This window comes from Bison bison, unplaced genomic scaffold (genome assembly GCF_000754665.1).
Source record: "Bison bison bison isolate TAMUID 2011002044 unplaced genomic scaffold, Bison_UMD1.0 scf7180017864334, whole genome shotgun sequence".
Taxonomy (NCBI): Eukaryota; Metazoa; Chordata; class Mammalia; order Artiodactyla; family Bovidae; genus Bison; species Bison bison.
The window spans coordinates 137,238-151,315 of NW_011494906.1; the positions used below are offsets into that span (position 1 = coordinate 137,238).

The 14,078-nt window shown below is 53.0% G+C and overlaps 1 protein-coding gene across 6 annotated transcripts; it reads right to left on the reverse strand.

Moving 5' to 3' along the window:
* Positions 1-244: 244 nt before the first annotated feature.
* On the reverse strand, positions 245-10,182 carry LGALS12 (lectin, galactoside-binding, soluble, 12). Of its 6 annotated transcripts, none has more exons than XM_010853945.1 (9): positions 9,891-10,182; positions 8,136-8,224; positions 7,827-8,040; positions 6,533-6,652; positions 5,573-5,611; positions 4,954-4,980; positions 4,260-4,348; positions 1,864-2,014; positions 245-1,293 (listed from the first exon to the last, which is right to left on the reverse strand). In XM_010853945.1, the coding sequence occupies exons 1-9, from the start codon at positions 9,957-9,959 to the stop codon at positions 1,147-1,149; spliced, it is 945 nt and encodes a 314-aa protein (XP_010852247.1). In that variant the 5' UTR covers positions 9,960-10,182; the 3' UTR covers positions 245-1,146. The 6 variants fall into 6 exon arrangements, with proteins under 6 accessions (XP_010852247.1, XP_010852249.1, XP_010852248.1 ...); XM_010853947.1 differs by having other exon boundaries at positions 9,875-9,944; XM_010853946.1 differs by lacking the exon at positions 4,954-4,980.
* Between the last annotated feature and the right edge of the window lie 3,896 nt (positions 10,183-14,078).

The window sequence follows — 14,078 nt, forward strand, 5'->3', positions numbered from 1 at the left end:
ATAACCACTGCTGCTGCAGCTGCTAAATCGCTTCAGTCGTGTCTGACGCTGTGCGACCCCATAGACGGCAGCCCACCAGGCTCCCCCGTCCCTGGGATTCTCCAGGCAAGAACACTGGAGTGGGTTGCCATTTCCTTCTCCAATGCATGAAGTGAAAAGTGAAAAGTGAAAGTGAAGTCGCTCAGTCATGTCTGACTCTTAGTGACCCCATGGACTGCAGCCTACCAGGCTCCTTCGTCCATGGGATTTTCCGGGCAAGAGTACTGGAGTGGGGTGCCATTGCCATAAAATGGAATTCATAACTTCCAAATTAGCTTAAGAAAAAAAATGGGAGGGTGATAAAGGAGATTTCATCAATCCAGTAGTAAGTATGAAAGTTGAAAATATAAGGACAAAATAGCAACAGTAAGTAGAAAACACAAAATAAGATCATACAAATAATACCAAATATCCCAGGAATCACAGTTGTGGACCTGTGACCAGGCACATGGTCATCTCACAGAGAACATTTCCAGCCTCCCTTGTAGACAGTGTGGTCATGTGACTGAGTATTTGCTGATGAGATGTGAGTGCAAATAGCGTGTGCCAATCCCAGGCCTGGGCTTACGACATCAGGTGGGCCTTGTCCGTATTCTCTATTTGCCTTCTCAGTGGTTGAAACCTAGATACAGTGGTGACCATGCTTCAGCCATGCAGGTGATGCTGACTCTCTGGGGTTGGTGGGATGAGCCAGAAGGTCCACAGGGAGCAGAGTTACCCACTGACCTGAACCATTTTCTGTTTGTGTAAGAAGGAAATAAACATCTCAATTTTCAAAGCTGCTGTATTTTGGGGTACCTTCATTAGTACCTTTGCTAGGCTTTATTTGGAGTGTCTACCTCCTTTTAGAGGCCCTTGAAAGATGGCAGAGCCAAATCCCAGGCTCTCAGAAGAGGGAGCTGCAGAGTTTCTGGAGCCTTCACATTCTCGTGCCCACCTTCTGCTGTGGGGCCCAAAGCATCTGCAGACTCAGGCTCCTGGTTCCGGAGGTGAGCCAGGCCTGACATCGTGGGGACATTTTTAACAAGGGGAGGAGAGTGGGATCAGCTGGTGGGGCCCTTGGTATAGGCAGGTCCTCTTCTCTGGCTGGGCCCTCTGGCTCCCTCCTCAGTAGTGGACACAGTAGAGCTGGACGCTACCACTGATTCGCAGCTCCCGTAGCTGCTCCAGCACTTGCTGGCCCAGGCTGGTGGCCCCCACGCCCTGCCCGTTGAGCGCCAGCTTCAGGCCTCCCTCTTGGCACAGGAGCAGCACCTGGTACAGAAGGGCATGGGGTGCTGCAGGCTTCCCTTGCCTGCAGCAAGACCCTCCCTTGCCTGCCTGATGCCCCACCCAGTGGCTTCTCCTTCCATCAAAGGACACAAGGAATAAACCCATGGGGCACCCAGTGGTGAAAAAGACGGGATGATGGAGGGGCCCAGGTTGTCGTCAGCCCTTCCACAAGGATCTGCCCAGGACTTGGCCTCCATTTCACCATCTGTAACAGGGGTTGCTTCCCCTGGAGAAGTGGTCTCAACCTCAGCTGCACATTGGAGTCATTCAGACCAGATCAGATCAGATCAGATCAGTCGCTCAGTCGTGTCCGACTCTTTGTGACCCCATGAATCGCAGCAGGGCTTTTTAATAATGCTGAGGCCAGGGCCCACTTTGATTAATTAAATTGGTGTTTCAGGGTGTGAGATCAGCACCACTGATCTCCTCTCTTCTAGTGGCACTGGCTCCACAAACTTCGCCCCCACTCCTGGACGTACCCCAACTCCCCTGGATGGGAGTGTAGCTCTGTGCTCCACGCCAGAGGGACCAGGGATCTGGATTCTGACCCACCTCAAAGAATCGCTGGGGGTAGAAGAGGAAGGGGGCCAAGATCAGCTTCTTCCGGCCCCAGCGGGAGACCCAGGCCAGAGTTCTGTCTGCAAAGGACGCCCTGAGCGTCACTGGAACGTGGGCGGCCTCGTCTCGCAGACTGAGCGTGAAACTGTAGGAATGGGTGGGAGAAGGTGCTTGTGGGCTTGCTAAATAAACACCAGGTGCTGTGCTAAGCGGAGAAGGCAATGACACCCCACTCCAGTACTCTTGCCTGGACAACCCCATGGACGGATGAGCCTGGTAGGCTGCAGTCCACGGGGTCACTGAGAGTCGGAAACGACTGAGCGACTTCACTTTCACTTTTCACTTTCATTCATTGGAGGAAATGGCAACCCACTTGCCTGGAGAATCCCAGGGATGGGGGAGCCTAGTGGGCTGCCGTCTATGGGGTTGCACAGAGTCGGACACGACTGAAGCGACTTAGCAGCAGCAGCAGCTGTTCTAAGCCTTGAGGTGGCCCAGGGCTGACCTAACCTATAGAAATGTTCTGGCTGATCCCCAGTATTGTTCAACTTTAAAGTATTACCATTTTCAAAAACTGAGAAAGTTTTCGAAAATTTTGGCTTCTTTTTTAAAAAGAAATTCAGAAGATCTGGCATCAGAAGATCTATAGAAATATTCTTTCCACTTCACCACATTCCCAACCTGGTGCCTCACTGTTTATGTGACCTGCCTGGCCTCTGAGGACACGTGAATTCATGGCCCTTGAGAGAGAGCAGTAAAATGATCTGTGTGTCAACTGCTAATAACCATGTGACTCTGAGCTAAGATCTGGCTTCCTGTCTCCAAGTTTGGGAAGGAGTGGGGGTTCTTTCGTCCACTGGAAACTTTTTCATCTTCCCTGTTCAGGTGGGGTTATCTTTCTCCTTTTTTTCCACTGGGGGAACTCAGGGCTCAGAGGGTTGGAGTGGCTTGCCCAAGACCACAGTTTATAAAAGGCAAAACCAGGAATCCAACCCAGTAGTGCCTGGTTTTTGAGGCCCATGCAGCCGAGGCCTGTGCTGCAAGCCTGCCTAGAATTCACAGACCTGGTCAAGCGCATGCAGGGCAAGGGTTTAATCAGGTCAGTGACTTAAAAAAGAACAAAACAGAAGGGGATAGGCCAGGGAAAATACATGGCATTTTCCTTAGTCCCCTGCTCCTCCACCACATTTGTGGACCGCTTGCTATATGCCTGGCATAATCCCTAAAGCTGGCACTATTTTTACCCCCTTTTACAGACAAGGAAACTAAGGCACAGAAAGGAAAGGTCACTGCTGTGAAGCTGCTCAGATCTGAAGTGTCCTCAACAGAAGTCAAGGGTTTCCCAGGTGGCACCAGTGGTAAAGAACCCACCTGCCAATGCAGGAGACATAAGAGATATGGGTTTGATCCCTGGGTCGGGAAGATCCCCTGGAGAAAGAAATGATGACCCACTCCAGTATTATTGCCTGGAGAATTCCATGGACAGAGAAGCCTGGCGGGCTACAGTCCGTAAGGTCACACAGAATCGGACACAACTGAAGTGACTTAGCACGCAGCCATGCAACAGAAGTCAAACCCAGGAAATCGGGTCCAGGAACGTCATGAGATCCAGTGCAGTTCCAGAAAGAAGGAAAGAAGGAGAGAAGGAAGGATGATGAGGAAGAAGGAAAGAAAAGAAGGATAAAGAAAGAAAGAAAAGAAAGATACTTGTCTTAACTGAAGCCTGCAGGTTTGAGGAATAAAGTAGTAGCGCCCCCTGTGGGAGAACTCAGGCAGTATCCTCTTGACTAGAGTTCCTCCAAGTCCCCACCTCCCTGCGCGGGGCCTCCTTTTTGGGGTCTCCTGGCGGTGTTTCCTAAACCAGGGCACTGTGGGAGATCAGTTCCTCTCATCTGTTTGCGATTTTTCAAGTTGTACACTTTTATTCTCTAGTTTTTTTTTTTTTTGGCTGAGAGGCATGAGGGAATCTTAGTTTCCTGACCAGAGAGCAAACCTATGGCCCCTCACTGGAAGTGCAGAGTCCTAACCACTGGGCTGCCATGGAAGTCCCAGCCTGTGTCTTTAAAGGACCTTTCCTGAGGCTGCAGCTGGGACCTGCAGTGAGAGGCTGGCTGGCCTGACCACACGTCCAGGCAGGGAAGACACTCCTGGAATTGGAGCTGCTGGTGCCACAAAGCCACCTGAGCCCTAGAACCAACCCCAGGTCAGACTTTAACAGGCTCTGTGACCTTGGGCAACTTACTTCTGCTCTCTGCTCCTCTGTCTCCTCACCTGGAAGGTGGGGGCTAAACAGTAGTGCTGGAGATTGAAGAGGTGATGCTTCTAAAGCTTGTGCCTGGCACAGAGATGCGTCCTGTCCCCCACTCCTACCCCCAACTCTGCATACTTACTCCTTTGGCTCCGGTAAGACCAGTCCTCGCACTATGATGACCTGTCCAGGCCAGAGACCCCGGGGAAGGGCATGGAAGCAGGGCACCTCCTGAAGGAACACAGGAGATGACTGAGAGGTGGGGGTGAGGCGGATCTCACAGAGGGGGTTGGGGAGGGCTACTGCCCGGAGGAGCTGCTTCCTGGACTGTCCTTAGGGGCCAGGGAGCCCTGAGGCAGGTAAATCTCTGCCTCTGCTCTGCAGCCAGGAGGAAACAGCTCTGCTTAGTTATTATACACCTACCGCAGGCCGGCCTCCTGTACTCTGCTCTCCCCGGCCTCCCCTTCTTTTCACCTGCCCCCCATGCTGTGAGCCCCTAATGCTGTGCTCCAAATGGTAATGGCTCATTCCTTGGTCTGCCTCCCCACCAGCCTGTATGCAGCTGGAGAGGTGGAACTGATATGTACCTCCACCCTACAGCCTGGTGCTTGGCCTAGCAGGGATGACTATCAGAAAATTGTGTGCAGAATAAATGGAGAATAGGTAAAATGAAGCTGGAGCTTCAGCCTGAAGTTGCCCGTTCACCCACAACTTGCAATTCAAGGGCAAATCCTGGTGCTGGGGGCCATTTCCCACCAGGTGGGGCGCCCTCCCAGCCCTGATAGAGCAGGTGAGGGACTGTCCCTCCACCAGACGCAGGAGCAGAGGTCACTCACCAGCCCCGGGCTCCTCAGCAGGAAGGGCTGTCAAGGAAAGAAAGAGGGGACATGGAGGCCACGTGGTGCTCGCTCAACGAAAGGGATCCTTAAAAGTTGGGGATACTGGGGGTTTACTTCTCTCAGAGATAATACGGGAAAATGATTGGCCCTCCAGTGGGGCCCTCTTGAATTCAGGTGGACACCGGCTCCGGAATAATGAGGAAGAACTGGATGCAGGGTCTGTCATTCACTCACTGTGTGACTCTGGGCAAGTCCCTGGGTCTCATCTCCCTTCTGCCCTGCAAGCCAACCTGCTACCTTGCAGGGTTGCTGAAGCTCCATCTGAGATGGATCTGGTAGAAAGGCTGGGCTCTGCCCACTCCAGGAAGTCAGCCCACCCCATCTGTCCTCCCTAGCTGGCCCTGGCACCAGGGAGAGGCAAATCCAGGCTCCCATGGACTGAGGCAGGGCCAGCTGTAACCATGGTGACTGCACAGTGAGGGAGGGGGCAGCTGGGCCTTGTGCAATGTGAGCATCAGTCCAGCGAGTGGCAGGTCCCACTGGGGTCAGAGGGAGGGGTACCGGCTCAGCTGGGACGGCTGGGACAGCGAAGGCTAACCCAGCTCCCAAGACTCACGTGTCCAACCGGATACTCGCTGCCACCCTCCACAAATGGCTGTTGGGAGAGAGAAAAAGCAACAGGCAGGATTCAGGACCACTGCAAGTCTAGAGTTTTGATTTGCCTCCTGCCTGCCCTGCTGTGCCTGGGAAGGAGGGCAGAGGCCAGCTGTGGCCTTGGTAGCTCCTCCTCTCCCCAGAGGCCTTGTAAGGGCTTCTCAAACCTGGCATTTGATCATGCTGATTCCTGGGCCCTACCTCTGACTTACTAAATCAGAATCTCTGGTGGTGGGTTCCAGAAATCTGCACTTTTAAATTAGCTCCTCAGCTGGGAATGATACAGCCAGTGCTATGTTTGGGTCCACAGCTCCAAGACTCCAAGTCATTTGCTTTCTGGCCACTGCTCCACATTGACCAGACTCCACACCCAGGATAGCTCAGCTGGCAGCTCAGTTGGTAAAGAATCTGCCTGCAATGCAAGGGACCCTGGTTTGATTCCTGGGTCAGGAAGATCCCCTGGAGAATGGATAGGCTCTCCATTCCAGTATTCATGGGTTTCCCTGGTGGCTCAGATGGTAAAGAACCTGCCTGCAATGTGCAAGACCTGGGTTTGATTCCTGGGTTGGGAAGATCCCTTGATAAAGGAACAGTTTCCCACTCCAGTTTTCTTGCCTGGAGAATTCCATGGGCTGAACAGCCTGGCAGACTACAGTCCATGGGGTCACAAACAGTCAGACACAACTGAGCGACTTTCACTTTCACATCCAGGATAGACTTCTGCCCCAGGCTCTTGGGCTCCTCTTCTGTGGTCAGCTCCTCCCTCACCCCTGCCATGTCCAACACCTGGATGGATGCCCTCCACCTTGGCTATAATTGGTGTCAGGACTTGTCTGGGATGGAAGGGGGTCCCAGGCTTGTCCGGGCATCAGGGGAAGTCAGAGACTGCTGCCACCCAGGCCTTGGCCCCAGAGGAACTTACGTTGATGTTCAGGAATCCAACGGCTGTCACCGAGATGTCGCCAAATATGCCCAGGGTGTCTACCCGAGACAGCGGGAGCCGGTAGCGGTAGTGGAGGAAGTGCTGTCCATTTACACTCACCTGGAGAGACAGACGAGGCTGAGACCACACTGACGTGCCAGACATCCATTGAGTCTCTTACTGGAATTTTCCTCTTTTAACTTCACACCAACTCTAGGAGGCAAGTATGTTTTAAAGACAGGCTTGGGGCTGGTGCACTGGGACGACCCAGAGGGATGGTACAGGGAGGAAGGAGGGAGGAGGGTTCAGGATGGGGAACATGTGTATACCTGTGGCGGATTCATGTTGATATATGGCAAAACCAATACAATATTGTAAAGTTAAAAAAAAAAAAATAAAGACAGGTGCCCAAGGCTTGGGGGAACTTAAGTAGCCTCCCCAAGGTTGTGGAACTGGCAGGCAGAGCACCTTCAATGCCCCGCCTGGCCCCTGACACACCACATTGCCCCACTTTAGTCTTTCAGCTGACCTTCCAGCAGCCGCAGCAGCCCTCCGCCTGCCCCATCCACAGGTGAGGGGCCTCAGGGGCTCTGGGACCCCTGTCCCTCCCTGCAGTGCTGGCTGGCACCAGCTCCCTCTGCCCTGGAGAAGTCTGAAGATCCTTCTGGCAGGAGTTCGCATCAGCAGTGAAAGCCTTGAGGCCAGGTTTCTCTCTCCCTTCCGTCCCCACTCTTCTGTGTGATGGGGAGAATGACAGTTCCTTCCTCATGGGTTGTTGTGAGGAGTCAGTGAGCTGAGAACAGCACCCGCCCGGCATCTGTAGCGCTCTCTAGACGCCCCCTGTGACAGCAGCAGCACCATGGCGTCTGCTGAATACCACCATGTGTACCGGGCCAGGTGAGCCCAGGGCAGCTTGGAACCAGGCATGGCAGCTCATTGGTTCTCTGAGTACTGGACTCTGTGCTCCATCCCTCCAAATACCCCTTAACACAGTGACAAGGGGAGCGGCTGAAGGAAAGGGAAGCAGAAGGACACAAGTTCTAGACCCCATGATGTCCCCTCCCGTGCGTGCTAAGTTGCTTCATTCGTGTCCGACTCTTTGCGACCCTATGGACTGTAGCCCTCCAGGCTCCCCTGTCTATGGCATTCTCCAGGCAAGAATACTGGAGTGGGTCGCCATGTCCTCCAGGGGATCTTCCCGACCCAGGGATCGTCTCTTGCATCTCCTGCATTGGCAGACAGGTTCTTTACCACGAACACCACCTGGGAAGCCCTGGTGTCCCCTCCCGCTCACCTTCATCTCCTCATTTCCAAAGAGAAAGAGGATGAGGAAGCTGGCCCCTCTCTGCAGGGCCACATGGGGCCACCGGGCCTCAACTTGCCAGCGCCCACGGTACAGGGAGTTGCAGATGACGTGGGGTTTGGTGGTGTGGAAGCGAGGGTTGAAGTGGATGGCGATATCTGGCCGGGGGTGCAGGCTGCAGCCGCACTGGAAGTCCACCTGGAACCTGGGGGGAGGTGAGGCTCTCAAAGGGCACCTCTGGTCAGAGACTCCCAGAGACCCTGAAGGCAGAGAAGAAGCCCCATGGAGCACTCCCCTTACCTGTGTGCATTTAGAGGGACCGCTCCCTGGAGCATGACCATCTTGCCTGCTCGAAGGCCACCAAAAATTGTTGTGACAAAAGGAATCACCTGAACAAAGAAGAAACTCATCCATACCAGGTTGGAGAAAGGGCCTAGGGACCCCTGTGTTGGGGGTGGGATGAGGAGGGAAGAGGAACAAGATAACTGTCCCACCCCAAACAGAAAATGTCTTGATGGGGAAAAATAAGTTTTCTCTGAAATGTTCTCTTTCGCCTACTCTCCTTTCTTCACAACATCCAGGCCACACAGCACAGGGGAAGCCAGATCCAGCCCCATTGCCCCCTTGGAGCACCAGCCCAGCCCCTCTCTCAGCTCCTAGGGCACAGTAGTGACACCACTGAGGTTTACAGTCCCCTGGCTGCCACCCTGGCCTCCAATGGGTGTCCTTCAGGGCTCCATTTCAGTGAGTGTCCAGGCTCCCCGAGGACTGTTTATAGGCCAGAGCCTGGGAACCGGGAGGCAGAGGGATGGACAAGTTGGGATCTGAGCACAGATCCTGGCTTGGATGCCTGATAATGACTCAGTCTGCCTGCTCAGCTCACCTTTCCCCCTGGTATTCCTAAAAGACGACGCACACTCTTACCGCTTCTGGCCCTTTCTGGGACTGTTTCCTCAGCGCCCCCTCCACCCTGTGAAATCTGACTTGACTTCCCAGGCTCTGATTGCTTCTCCAAGCGGCATCCATTTTGGTGCCTGAATTATCCCTTCCCTCACTGTGCTCTCTGCTGCCGTGGCTAGTTTGGCCCTTGGCCGACTGGCTTAGACGGAGCCCTCTGGCTGGGAGGCACAAGCCCCTCAAAGCCAAAGTCCTGTCTTTAGCTTCTACAGGCTCAGGGCCTGGCCTGGCACAGAGTGGGCTCTAAAGAGGTGTCTGCAGAATAAACGTGAACTTGCCCAGGTACACACTGGGCAGTGTCACAAGATGGGCCCTTACCCAGTGTTCTCCAACTCCCGGCAGCTTTCAGAAGCCCAAACTGCCAAGAAGAGCTGAGACCCGACAGCTCTGCACTCCAGGTGGGAGCTTGCAGCTTGCAAAGCAAGGGGCCCCTCTCACCTGGGGAGGATCAGGAGGCCCCAGCTATCAGAGCACCCACAGCTTAGCTGGGCTCAGCATGTCAGTCCCTCCCACTTCCCAAGCTCTGGGCCTGGCCTGTAATTAACTGAGCTGAAGCTGTTCTCCTGAGAGGAGAGGACCAAGTAAAGAGAAAGTGATAATTAGTGCTCATTAGTGGGAAGGTGGGTCTCCTGGGAGTTTGATCTTCTGTAATGCACTGTCAGGCTTCAGGAAATCTGCAGGGCACTGGGCCAAAGGAGGAGTCCAGGAAACCCCAACCCTGTGTCTGACTGGGAGGTTCTGACCCGACTCCCAGGCTGGAGATGAGACTGTCCTTCCTCAGTGATCAGGGTCCCCCAGGGATACTACGCACTCCCCGCCCAGGCCCTCTTAGCCACCCACTGTGGAATAGGAGACAGCACTGTCTTCAGGCTCTACCGTTTTTAAAATGCAATCACCCCATGAGCTCATTGACGAGTGGGAATGAGCTGTCAGTCACTCTAAGCTCAGGAGGGCCTTCCAAGAGCCATGGGCAGGGGCTGGGGAAGCAGGGTCCATGACTCAAGGCCTCTTCAGCCCCCTGCCAACCTGGGAGACCGGGCCCAGCTGGAAGGGGGAGCCCTGAGACCCAGGAGGTTCCAGACCTGAGCGGCTGCTCACCGGCTGGAAGACTGGCGGCTGCAGGATGAAAGTGTCAGGAAGCGGGTCCAGTTTCTCTCCAGGTGCCATGGGGGTGGCGTGGGGTGCCTGGGGCAGCTCTCCCAGCTGTCAGTCTCACCTGCACCAGGCAGGGTCCACTGTCTACCCCCAGTGCCCCACACCAGCTCCAGCCCCACCGGCTGGACTGGGTGTCAGCAGAAGTCCAGGTCGAGGGGTGCGAAGCTTGCAGTAACTAATCCTCAGGGTCTGAAGCACGCAGCCTGTTGCAGAGGGAAGCCAGAAGCTGGCTCCTTTGAGGCCAGCAGGGGGTTGTGGTTTCCGGGGCGGCAGCCGGAGCCCTCCAGGGGTCAGAGGCAGAGTTGGTGGTACATGTGGGCAGGTCCCAGGAGAAGCCCCGCCCCCAACTTCCTGGACACCAATGGGGGGCTTCCCTTTCCCTCCCCCAACAAAAGGTTTCCACCTCTCCCTCCTTTTCTGCCGCTTTCCCCACTCTTCTCCTTTTGGCAAGTTTTATAGTCCTTTGAGGCTCCATTTCACAATGGCTGGAAATGCCAGGGCCCAGCTGGGTCACAAGTATGTGGGATGGGGAGAGGTAAGAACAGGCAGGGTGAGAGGAGACCCTCTTTGGCTCGGAAAAGGCAGGTGAGCAGAGGGGAGCACACAACTACACCAAAGGAGACCTGGGTTCTTGCTCAGCCTCTGCTATAACGTGCTGTTTCCCAGGACAAGTCACTTACCCTCGCTGGGGCTCCTTTTGATCATTTACATATAGAAAAGGTGATCACAGTAGCGTGTCTCCTGTCTTGAAGGGAGGTCTGTATCTGGGAGTGGGTCTAGATTTCTGTTTTTTTTTGTTTTTAAGCTACCCTATTCTCCTTTGGTGGAGAAGGAAATAGCAACCCACTCCAGTATTTTTGCCTGGAGAATCCCATGGACAGAGGAGCCTGGTGGGCTACAGTCCACTGGGTCGCGAAGTCAAACACGATTTAGCAACTGAACAACAACAGCAAATGATCCTTGGGACTGAAACCATTCCAGTTCTGGTTCAAATTCCAATAAGCCCTTTCCTTTAAAAAGCAGCACAACCTCTCAACTTTATCCTGAGTTGGGAAGCCCCAGGATCTGACCACCGTGTCCACTTGGCAGCAGAGAATTCCTGGCAGGACAAAGCTGGGCAAAGGCTCAAGGGCCCGGGGTGGGGAGGGGAAAGGAAGCAGCTGCTCTGACGGGTGAGTCCTTGGGGGGTCCCGGGGAAAGAGGCTGCATCAGTACCTCCTGGGAACTTATTGGGCTTCCCTGGTGGCTCAGATGGCAAAGAATCTGCTTGCAATGCAGGAGACTCAGGTTCAATCCCTGGGTCTGGAAGATCTAGACATATAAATTTTTGAGCCCCACCCCAGAGATATTGGGGTGAAAGAGCCCAGGAATCAACATTTTAATGTTTGAGAAACACTGACTTAGATCCTAATCCACAGGGCTCCAGGTACAGAACCAGGCTGTTTGCTCAGACCCTGCTGGGTAGGGGGAGCTGGGCGGCTGAAGGTTCTGTGTGGGGAAATTGGATCTGAGGTGTGTTCAGGAAGAATAATCTATATACACAGCAGGGGGAAAAAAACAAAGGTAGAGAAACCAGCTGGGCAGGGATGGGGAGCCCTGCACCCGAGGGCGGCACCCACACCCTGTCCAGCCTCCTCCCTGAATTGAGGAGCTAGGGGCAGCATACGAAAACACTGTGGGCTGGGTGGCTGCAACAACAGGTGTTTATTTTCTCATGGTTCTGGAGGCTAGAGGCCCAGATCAAGCTGTCCGCAGGGTTATTTTTCTCCTTGGTTTGCACCCTCATCTTTTCTTGTAGGGAGACCAGTCATATTGGATTAGGGTCCACCCACTTGATCTCATTTTACCTTCCTTTTCCTTCCAAAGGCCTTATCTCCAAACACAGCGCACCTCACATTCTACATACTGTGGTTTTGTTGTTTAGTCTCTAAGTTGTGCCTGGCTCTTGGTGACCCCATGGACTGTAGCTTGCTGGGCTCCTCTGTTCATGGGATTTCCATTGAGATGCCATTTCCTTCTCCAGGGGATCTTCCCAACCCAGGACTGAAGCTGCATCTCCTGCATTGGTAGACAGATTCTTTATCACTGAGCCACCAGGGAAGCCATACTTGGGGTCAGGACTCAACAGATGATTTGGGGGTGGCGGACACAATTCAGCCCATAACAGGAGAGTGGTTCTGAAACCTCAGGTGTTTATAACTGTTTCTCTTTGTAACAGTCATAAGTGGAGGCTGCTGAGGGCCTGCAGGGGGGAGGCAGCTGAAGAAAGGGGGATGGTGCATGTCATTTCTCTTTTTCAATGACTCCAGCTTTTGACAGCTGGTGGCAGATGGGGACCTGGTTGGTTTAAAGTACACATCCAGATTTGCTGGATCTGATCTGAGAGACTCCAGAGTAAGAGAAGGTCTTAGTTAGTCTGTCCAGGGGTGAGATGGGGCAGTGGAGTAAATTTCTCTTCCTGAGCCAGAGTGAGGGGGCACTTGTGGGAGAGGTTCAGGAAAGGGCTGAGGGTGACCTGACGCTGGCAGGTGGGATTCCCCTGCCACAGACTGGCACTCTCCCACCCCACCCCCATACCCTCCACCCTGTACCTTTTCCTCAGAGCATTTATCATAGCTTGTCATTATGTATTGAAGAATTGTTTAATGTCTGTCTCTTATTCCCCCTATTCCTTACCTGTAAGTTCCAAGAGGGCAGATTTATTCTTACAACCTGAGTACCAAGCAAATGCCTGATACGGGGAAAGTGCTTAAAATATAGACTGGGTGACTGTGAGAGGTGATGATTTATAACTCCCATCCTGTCTCTGCCTTCTTCTCTGTCTCTCCCTTAGCAGGAGTGGAATCATGGCCCAACTGCAAAATAGCCCACATACTCTTCTAACTAGCTACAGATTGTAACTGAGGCATTTTTAAAAAAAATCAATATTTGTCAGTTACCAATTAATAGTTTGGGAAACATAATCCATGCTCAGGGATCTCAAGGTGCCCCACTTTACCCCATTCTTTGATCTAGCAGCCTCTTTCACTGCTCCTGAATAGGTATACCTCTCTGGGCCTAGGGAGGGACTACTGCATAGATTAACCTACTTCAGTCTTGTCTCCATCCCTTTCTTCTATCTGATTCCCTTCTAGGTCACTGAAAATGCTCATGGATCTGTTTTCTCTCAGAACCAGTTTTGCATCATCCTAAAACATAGTGGCAGGATAGAAGAATTGACAAGGCAAGAAGAACTGGCAGAACCTGACAGCTGGCTGGATAAGGGAGACAAGGAAAAACGACTCCCCAAAGGGACTCCAACATCTTGAATCAAATGATTGGGAAAATTCTGGAAAAACAGGGAAGACTGAGGTATAATCTGGAGGGGGTGGCAAGCTGGTTAATTCTAGCCAAGGTCATTTTGGAGGAGGCGGGGGTATAAGAATCAGTTTAGGTGGAGCCTGAACACAGGGGATGTTCAATTAGTGTGTTTGAAGGAATGAAGGTGCTATTGTCTGAAAGCAGGTTCATATACTCTTGAGTAAACAGTTTCAATTTTTTTGGTGGCTATGCTGCCCTGTAAGTGAGTTTTAGTGACTGCAGCAATTTTTTTAATAACTGGATGCTGCATTCATTAAAGGGATCAGCAATCAATCTTGCTCTCAGGGTGCCCCCAGTCTAACTGGAGAGAGAAGACATATACTTGGAGGGGAGAACCCATAGGACAAAGCCAGCTGTTTTTATTTCTCTTCCCCCCACCCCCAAAGAGATGGATAGAAATATCATAAAATTGGGAAAAGGACAAGCAACACTCATAGGCTCAGTAGGCTAACATGACATTTCTTGTTATTAATATTTTGTTGTGTATCTTACTGAACCAACCAAACAAAGAATCCAAAAATCCCAAACCACAATTCAGTCAGTGCACAGCTTTTGCTCTCCTATCCTATTTTCTAGGGAAGAGATGCAAAGCTTAATGGCCTGGAGGAGCAGAAGCACAGTCTGCTCCTGTGGGCACCTTCCCACCGCAGTGCCCTGAATGGGAGGGGAGGTGGAAACGCCTCCGGCTGGGGAATGTGGGGGTGGGGGAGCAGAGCCATGGGGGCCCACGAGGCACTCCCAGCTCTGAGCAGTTCTAGTGCTGGGGACCTC

Bases quoted from the DNA above. Each gene is read 5' to 3' on its own strand.
- LGALS12 (XM_010853943.1), bottom strand. From the start codon at position 9,959: ATGGCACCTGGAGAGAAACTGGACCCGCTTCCTGACACTTTCATCCTG. The intron at 4,981-5,572 runs GTGAGTCTTGGG...TTTCCTTGACAG, and splicing joins GCGAGTATCCGGTTGGACAC to CCCTTCCTGCTGAGGAGCCC. The intron at 1,294-1,863 runs GTGGGTCAGAAT...CTTCTGTACCAG, and splicing joins ACCCCCAGCGATTCTTTGAG to GTGCTGCTCCTGTGCCAAGA.